The sequence below is a fragment of the Stegastes partitus genome, unplaced genomic scaffold (genome assembly GCF_000690725.1).
Source record: "Stegastes partitus isolate 25-593 unplaced genomic scaffold, Stegastes_partitus-1.0.2 Scaffold1506, whole genome shotgun sequence".
Classification (NCBI taxonomy): domain Eukaryota; kingdom Metazoa; phylum Chordata; class Actinopteri; family Pomacentridae; genus Stegastes; species Stegastes partitus.
Genome location: NW_007579237.1, coordinates 187,485 through 196,414, shown reverse-complemented (window position 1 = coordinate 196,414; position 8,930 = coordinate 187,485). Strand labels below are relative to the sequence as shown.

Sequence of the window (8,930 nt, the reverse complement as noted above, 5' to 3'; positions counted from 1 at the left end):
GTTGTTTCTACACTTTGGTTTTGTGACCATCAACAGAAACATAAAACATCACCAGTCCAGTCCTGGTCCAGAGAGTCCTGGTCCACTCACCATGTTAGTGTACGCTCGGTGGGCTTTTACAGCTTTATCCATTAGATCGACCTTCTCTGTGTTCTGTACAAAGCAGGACAAAGACAGAGACCTTAGGACACATCTTATTGTTGTTTAGTGTTTAACAGAGTTCAAGTCAATGTGAAAAGTTTACATAAAACTATATGTAACTTTAAAAATAGTATTTAAACGTCATCATGCTTCGACACAGAGAACATTTTCACCCCTTTAACTCTTGTAAAGTGACTTTAAAGGGGGTAAACACTTAGTATTTTATATTTTTAATGAACTGGCATTGCTTTGTAGAAACCTGTTTTCACTCTGACCCACTCTAACTCCGCCCTGAAGCATGGCGGTGGCAGCATCATGTAGGTGGATGCTTCTCTGCAGCGCTCCTATCAAATAAGCCAAACTAAATTGACCAGGATTCACAGCTGAGAAGCAATAAAAGTAGAAAACTTCCACGGTGGGTGAATGCTTTCTGTACATACTGTGTTCTCTGAGCCTGACCGCTCTGTGCTTAGACCGACTGATAAAACTCTCAAAGAGGTTTTAACGTGAGTTGATCGGTTCAGGGCCAAAATGGCTGCAGACCTGTTTGCTGGAGTCATCGAAGGCTCTGACGAAGGAGGCCGAGGCACTCGAGGCTGATCGGATCGTATCCGTACGGCCGAGTCGAAACATCCTCAGGGAGGCACTTTCATACGTGGCACAGCAGCGCTGGTACGTCCTGATCAAACACAGAAACACACATGAAAAGATGCCACAGTTTTTATGTACAAAGCCCTTTTTGCTTTTCAAACCCTGACAATGATGAAATGTTAGAATAAAAGCATTAAGGCTCCTCGTGCTGAGTTGCAGCTCCTAAATTATTAAAGCCTCCTTTAGAGTTTGTTCTGTTTATCTGACGGGAACCGAACACGTCGGCTTCGTGTCTGAATAAACATCCTGATTACTTTTCCATGAAAGTCTTTCTGGCTACCTTAGCAGGTCTAAAAACACTTCATCACAAGTTTAAACTGAACAATCACATTAACTGACAGACGCACACAAAAAACTGTACTTTCTAGTTGATTTATTCACATTTCAGCACAAATATCAGCCCAACAACATCAGAGAGGCCTAACGCCCAGTCTGTGTAACACATTCACTTCAAAAGTGTTCCTATTTATTAGGCTACAGTATTAGATGTCCATAGAAATAAAGCTGTACTGTGATGAAAACAGACGCTAACACCTCAACACTAACGATACTCAGCAGTGGTTAATCAGAGTCTTTTCTACCTCGTTAACAGCAGCTGTTTAGGACTATTTCCTCTGAGGTTATTAATCAGACAGCAGCAGGATCCACGAGCGTCTCCAAGGAGACGAAGGTGGGACCAACAGTGCTGCTAACCTTTAAGAGGCTAACACTTTAACATGAGCTGGGCAGAGGCTTTAAACTGCTGCTGCTTCCTGTTATCTGCTTTACACTTGACCTCACCTTCAAATCTGAACTGATGAGTACAACAGACTTTAATCAGATGTTCACTCAGTCTGACTCTTACTCACGTGACTTATTAAAAAACAAGATAGCTGATCTGAACTGCAGCCAGATGGTGAGATCCAGGTTTATGTTTTCCTTGGTTGAGAACCTGAAGAACAAAAAGTCTGAACGTCTCACCTGTAGTAGGCCAGCTGCAGCGCCACCTGTATGAAGGCGTCGGGACTCATCTTGTGGGCTTTGGGGACGTTTTTTCCAAAGTGGCCAAACACGATGACCCTCATGTCGAGGTCGTCGGCCAGTCTGCGGCGGGAAAGACGTCAGGACAGTGAGACCAATCCAGACACATGAAGGATCCAAATGAACTGTCTTTCATGTAAAAGGTTTCTACAAAGTCACGTCAGTTAGATAAAGAAAGAAAACGTCCAAGTCACTGAATATCTCCTGGAGTCCATTTACATCAATCATTAAGAAATGGAAGAGAGCAGTGAGGGAGGCCACCACACCCATAAATGCTCTTTCACAGGGCGGTACATCAGCAGAAACATCAGAAAAGCTGCCCTCACGTGTTCATGCTGTTCTTGGCCTCCTCGATGTCCTTCTTGATGTCCGCTGTGATGTTGAAGTGTAGTTTCCGAGGCGTGGGCAGCGACCCGGTGGGAGGTTGACCCAACTCCAGCTTCCTCCTGTCAGCACAAACAACAGAAAACACGTTCAGTGCTTTTCTTTTCAGGCTCTGTGTCGCTGCCGACCCTGAAGACAAACCCACAGAACGTGAACACTAGAGCAGGGATCTCCAACTCCGGTCCTCCTGAGCTACTGTCCTGCAGGTTTTAGACGTTTCCTGACCTGACTCACATGAATGGATCATCAACAGACTTGTGTAGAACTTGACAACAAGCTGTTGGAGATCCGTTAATGTGAGTCAGGTGTGTGGCAGCACGGAAACGTCTAGAACCTGCAGGACAGCAGCTCACCAGGACCGGCGCTGGAGATCCCTGCTGTAGACAATCTGTGGCCGACGTACGTGAACTCAACGACGTGGTCGATCAGGGCCACGATGGGCGGACCTTCAGCCGGAGCGTGCTCATAGTTGGCGCCGCACGTTCCATCTTCTCCAATAATGAACTGTGAGAAAGACCAGAAACATTCAGAACGCTGAAGTACCAACTGGACCGACTACGTGTCCAGCACCAACGACATCGTATCTGACAGAAGCTTTCTCCAAAGCAGACCTCCTGTCGACAGCCTGGTCTGACCACAGATAGCTTTAGCTGCATGTGTTGGCACCTGGGAGCAATTTTGGACCTTTTTTTGCCCCTTGAGGCCCCTGAGACTCTAAAAACAGCTGTTAACAGTCAGAGCCGGTGGGTAAGGAGAGCTCCTCCACGTGCAGGTTTTCTTTGGCTTTTGGTCGTTCTTAGTGGTCGTCAGTTTACATTTATTTGATCCTAAACTCTAATCATGTAACTTGTTGTCCTGTTTAGCCTTGTTTTAATATATTATACTTTCATTCAGCCTCAAATTTCAATGTGTAAAAAACCTGCACATCCTGAACTGATATTTTAATCTAAAACTTCACAAAAAGCATTTTAAACATCGAGAGTTTACGATAAAAACATTTGAAGCAAATGCAAGAACCCTGATGTTTTGAGGTGTGTTAACTCAGAGATCTGGACAGTAAAAGCATTTTAAATCAATCAAACATGTGCATAAGATCAGGAGACCTGCAGCGTCTTGTCGAACCAGCGGTTGCCGCTGTTCCACCGGCTGCCTCCTCCGTGCAACATCTGGACGGCCGCACAGCTGCGATACGAGTCGTCCGACACCGGCGGCGTCGCTCCGTCCAGACACAGCGTGAAGATGCTCCTCTGGATGGCCGACACCGACTCTCTGTTGGTCTTATCTGGACGACACGAAGCACACGGCAGCAGGTGAACGATAAACCCACAAACCACTGGATCTGACTGGATCCAGCAGGTCTGGATTCTTAACCACCACAGTTCCTAAAAGCTGTGGAGCAATACGTCATGTTTGCAGAAGGCCTTGATATCACAACGTCTGTTAGACAAGACCGGTGACAGAACCGGTGGTCCATGGGCTCACCCTTGACGAGGCCGGCGTAGGCCTTCCCCCAGGTGTCCCGGTGCTGGGTGGTGAGGATGCCGACGGGTTCGGAGCTGGTTCCTGATGAGGCGCTGCAGATCTTCTCCAGCTGAACGCTGAGCTGATCTGCAGTCAGCGGAGATCCGTCGTCGTTGTAGACGTCCAGGACAAAGAACTGGGTCCAGGTGGAGGAAAGACACGAACAGGGTGAGTCCGGTTCAGTTCAACAGGTGGTAAATATTAGCAACTTTATGTGAGCCTGGTCTGTCTGCACTCACTTCGTAGTCATTATAATATCATCTGTTAGTTCAGGTAACAGGAACCATCACCTCATGACACACTGGGAACTCTGGTGTGATTATTAAATGTGGAAAAAAGTAAATCTGTAACAAGATGTGTCTAACTGCTCTGTGATTTTTAAAACAAATCCTCTCGGAAGGTTTTTGACACATGAAGCTGACATTTCACAGCTAACATTGTGAATATTGGTAGTTTGTGATGGACAGGTTCCAGAGCTGCTGGAGCAGAAGGAAGCCTGCTGCTTCCAGAGCTTCACCTGGTGGTTGTGGACCACCGTGATGTGCTTCGGGGGTCTCGAGCTCTTGGCGTGGTTCACCACCGAGTCTCTCTTCAGACCAGGAATACGACACGACGACAGGACTTCGTAGTACTGGTTCATGCACAGCGGCTTCCCTCCCAGATACTCCACCGGCAGCGCCTCACTGGAAAACACACAAACTCTGCCGGTAAACGCTAAAGATCGACACACGGGACTTATTCTGAATGAAAACCACCGACAGCTGCTGATGGGCATCAACACAGAGAGTAAAAGGATGTTAGAGGAGCTTTTTTAACACATACAGACAACTTTAAAGATGCAGGTTTTATATTTGTGTCCGAAAGAAACCTAAAAACAAAAACCATGACGGCTAACGGGAACAACATGGAACTTAGCTGCATCTTTATCTATTAAATATACGATTTCTTAACACTTTCTGGATTTAATCTCGTTAGCTTAGCAACAGTAATAACAAAAGTTTAATCCCAGAAACACAAAAACGAACATTTTAAAGACTCACTTGTCAATCATCGTCTTAAAGTCCAGAACACCTGCGATCAGTTTGGCGGCGAATCTGAAGGAGACAGAACGTTAGTGCTGGTTCTATGGACATCCTTCTAGTTTAGTGATGGAGGTGAATAAAGGGCCTGATACCTTCATGAATTAATCACAGCACAGCTCAGGTGGATGATGCAGAAACACAGAGAGCGGTGGCGAGTTTTAGTATAAAATAATGTTGGAGTTAATTCTATTATTAAATGAGCTAAAAGTGACCATGAGGGCGTTTAAAATAGATTCTTATCCATCAGGGAGGCGTCTGCTCAGTCAAAACCAATAAGTGTTGAATAAAAACAACAAGGATTTGGATAAATAATCTTATTTTGCACAGTTTTGTACGTTTATAGCGTCTAATAAAACTAATCAACACACAGACTGTGAGTTCATTAACCTCCCAGCAGTAACACACACGTTAACGGTACGAAGCAGATTAAATACACCTCATGTGACACTTGAGGCATCTTTACGTCGTGTGCCGTCACCTGATCTGTCCACGCTTGTCGCTGAAGCTCATACGGGGCAAAACCAAGCCGGGACTCGAGTGAACCACGACAGGCAGCCGGTAGTCCAGATAAGCCACCTGAACCCACCAATCGGACAACTGCAGACACACAAACACAGACACAGACGAGATGAATAGAAATAATGGCTTCAAAATACACCAGAGACAAAACGTCAGGCGGGTTCTTCCATCTCTGATTCACTTCTTCTGTCAGCAGGTTGTTTCTCACATTTAAATCTGATTCTATTTGATCAACAACATCTGAGGAACTATTAAAGATAGAAACCTGAAACCTTCTCTGTTATTTCTCATCACGTCACTGATCCAGAACCTGTCATGTTGGACATATTGGATAATCTGATGATGGGGGAGGAAGAAAAATCTGTCATGAAAACTTCCATCTTTGAGCTCATATTAATAAAGAACTGATCAAGCAGAAGTCATCTAGAGATGTTTTCTGAACCTCATGTAGCTGCAGGTCACAATAACACAAAACTAAACATGTAGAATAGTTTTAATATGAAATACTTGATCAGAACGTAAATAAATATTTTTCATTGAACTTTCATAACTGAGGTTTGACGAGTTGAACCACAAAAACTAAAATATCAGCAGAGAGTCGAACTTTAACTCGGCAATAATCAGAGATTATTTGATTTATTTTTCCGGTATTACAGATTCTGGATCAGTGACATGATGAGAAATAACAGAGAAAGTTTCAGGTTTTGATCTTTAATAGTTCCTCAGATGTTGATGTTCAACCAATCAAATTTCAATGTGTGAGAAAAGGTGCTTAAAGTTGTTGTTTTTTTTTTAATTATCTCGAAAAATATTTAACATATGAAGCTAAAATCTCACAAATATCTTTATCAGTATCCAGATTTTAGGCTGTAAAAATTTCAGTCTAATCAGAGATGGTTGAGCAGAAACCTGATGAGTTGATACTGAGTCGAGGACCAGAGTAAATCCTTTTATTCCCACAACGAGCCCTGAGGGTCCATGAACCCACCCAGTTCTCGGCTCGTCCCGCCCTCCTCTCCAGGCCTCTCTGCAGCTTCTCTCCGAGCCCCCCGGCCTTCTGGAAGTCCTCCAGCAGCCGCCTGGTGCGCTGCAGCTCCTCGGCCTCCACGATGGGCTCCAGCGCCGTGATGTAGCGCTCGCAGGTCTGCTGCAGGGGCGGCACCGGCAGGCCGGGCAGCCCCTTCTGGTGGCTCAGGTACCGGCCCGCCACCCGGGTCGCCGACACCGGCTTCACCAGGTGACGCGGCCTCATGAGTCTGCAGGGCTTCACCATCCCCGCCTGAGGAAAGAACATTTCACCGTTAGGCCGTCTGCTCACGGTTATGACCTGAATGGCAGCAGCTGAAGCAGTTCCTCCATCGAGGATCAATAACGTGATTCTGATTCATCAGACGGAGCAAGAGAAGAGATTAAAGTCAGATCATGGTGTCAGAAAAACAACTGGAGGAATCTGCACTAGTTTTTATTGTCAGCATGTCTGTGGTCAGGAATAAGAAACGTGGCTTCAGACTCTAATATGTGATTAAAAACATAACGACGGTTCATTAAAACACTTCAGTGACTTTATAAAACTGATTACGCTGAATCAGAATCTTCTAAATGTGATGAATTATCAGACTCATTACGTAATAATGGGTTTTCTCATTTTACTTCATTAAAAACGCAGTTCGTTCTCATAATTTAACCATTTTTTGATGAAGTAACACTTGTTTTTATATTAAAATAACACACTGTTTTTCTCATAAAATGCTGTGTCAGGTTTCTTTCCCCTTCACACACTAACTAACGCTGTTTGTTCTCATAATCAAACTCTCCCTTCTCTCGTGATTTAAGAGTTTTTCTCATGACGTAAGACGAGCTTCTCCTATGGTGGTGTTTCCCACTATGGTCCACTAGTTTTTATCCTTAAATAATGCATTTTATTTCATAAAAAAATGCAGGTTTCTTTCATAATTTAACCCATTTGTTTGATGAAGTAACACTTGAAGTGTTCATTTGCAAAAACAGATCCATTTTTGTAGATTTTCAGAAAACGCATTTTTGTTGTTGTTTGCTTGAGATGATATCAGTCAAACTGAAGCTGAGTGGATTTGACTCAGTAGAAAAGACAACAGTAGAGATAACTGAAGTTTGATTGATGTTGTCTCAGGTAGACGATGGAAAAGTAGGTTTTCTGAAGGTTTGTAAGGATAGAGTGATCTGTGTTTGCAAATGAACTCTTCACCTGGTTTTTAAAAAAATAAAATAACACATTTTTTTCTCATAAAATGCTGTTTTATGTTTGTTTCCCCTCATAATCAAACTCTCACTTCTCTCCTGACTTAAGAGTTTTTTCTCATGACGTGAGACGAGCTTCTCCTTTATCGTGACGCTAGTTTCTCTCATGAAGAAATGTGTGTTTTAATTAAACACAACTGCAGTAAATGCATTGATTAACGCTCTCTGTACACAACATGTTTATCCCCCCAGAGTCCAGATCGATATTATCTGCACACCAGTAAAGACGCTGGATGACAGATGATCTTGTTTTCTGTCCTTTTGTTGGTATTTGAGTGACGTGCAGCAGAATAAACTACTGATTGTTCAGCTTCTTCTGAAACAACAGAATCAAGACGGTTGTTCACGATGAAAGTGCAACTAAACTAGTAAAGATTTTGCAAATGAGGCATTTTTTCCTCCATCAACGTCCTCGTCAGCAGATTTAGAGCTTGTCTGATTTCTCTCTGCATAGTTTCCATGTTATGTAGGAAAGTTGTTGTTTTTCCATATATAAAGCTAAAATTTAACAGACATCAGTTTAAATACACTCAGTTTATGAGTAATAGAAGTTCCAGGCAAATCGAGGATGGTGGAGCAGAAGGATCCTCGTGATTCAAGATGAAAATCACCAAACAGAAGTTTTCTGCAGTGTCTGTTGTTGAAGCTGGTGAATCTTCGTCAAGTTATAATTACACTACAGTTTCATCATCTTCCATTTATGACTCCCACCACACTCAGGCCTCCGCCAAATGAAATACAACCCCGTCCTAGTTTGCCCTTTAGTGACTTGTAGCGATATTTAATCTCAGCTCGCCAGAACATCACCTTTCACCCACTTGAGTTAGCTAAACATTAGCTACACCGCTAGCTGCCTCACGTCAACAGGAGCTAACTAAGTGTGCTAACAGCGAGCTAGCTTGAATTCCTCCGCTGCACAGCATGAGTTAGTTGCCCAACTTTAACCGGTTTGTCACCGCAGTCTGAAATAACGGAGGAGACAGCTGTCAAGTCCGTGTTATTAATCATTTCAGTCAGCGAAACAGTTGGCTGTCAGCCAGAGCAAACTGGTTTGCCGGCTGAAGCTGCGTTACTCACCACAGTTCTGCTGCAAATGCCCCACATTCTGCTTCCCAGGTACCGCCCACAGGTTCACACGGGTCTCCGGACCAGCTCCAACTCCAGATAGGTTCGCTGCTAGTCGGCCGCCCTATCGACCGGACCCACCGGAAAGAAGCTCAAAGTCCAGCCGGGGTTAGCAGTTAGCCGATAGCTTGGTGTTGTACCTGTCAAAACAATTGTAGCTGGGGTTAGCTGTTAGCCGTTAGCTATGTGTTTCACCTGTCAAAACAACTG

At 44.1% G+C, this 8,930-nt stretch overlaps 1 protein-coding gene across 1 annotated transcript in view; it reads right to left on the bottom strand.

Moving 5' to 3' along the window:
- Positions 1 to 8,902, bottom strand: part of crata (carnitine O-acetyltransferase a) — a 12,038-nt gene extending 3,136 nt beyond the window's left edge. Inside the window, exons 1-12 of the mRNA XM_008300174.1 lie at positions 8,673 to 8,902; positions 6,307 to 6,597; positions 5,278 to 5,396; positions 4,758 to 4,811; positions 4,235 to 4,400; positions 3,679 to 3,853; positions 3,300 to 3,478; positions 2,600 to 2,700; positions 2,139 to 2,258; positions 1,753 to 1,875; positions 685 to 820; positions 91 to 153 (exon numbers count right to left, since the gene is read on the bottom strand). Coding sequence (XP_008298396.1) covers positions 91 to 153; positions 685 to 820; positions 1,753 to 1,875; positions 2,139 to 2,258; positions 2,600 to 2,700; positions 3,300 to 3,478; positions 3,679 to 3,853; positions 4,235 to 4,400; positions 4,758 to 4,811; positions 5,278 to 5,396; positions 6,307 to 6,597; positions 8,673 to 8,699 — 1,554 coding nt within the window. The 5' untranslated portion in view covers positions 8,700 to 8,902. The remainder of the gene's footprint in view (positions 1 to 90; positions 154 to 684; positions 821 to 1,752; positions 1,876 to 2,138; positions 2,259 to 2,599; positions 2,701 to 3,299; positions 3,479 to 3,678; positions 3,854 to 4,234; positions 4,401 to 4,757; positions 4,812 to 5,277; positions 5,397 to 6,306; positions 6,598 to 8,672) is intronic.
- Positions 8,903 to 8,930: the final 28 nt, after the last annotated feature.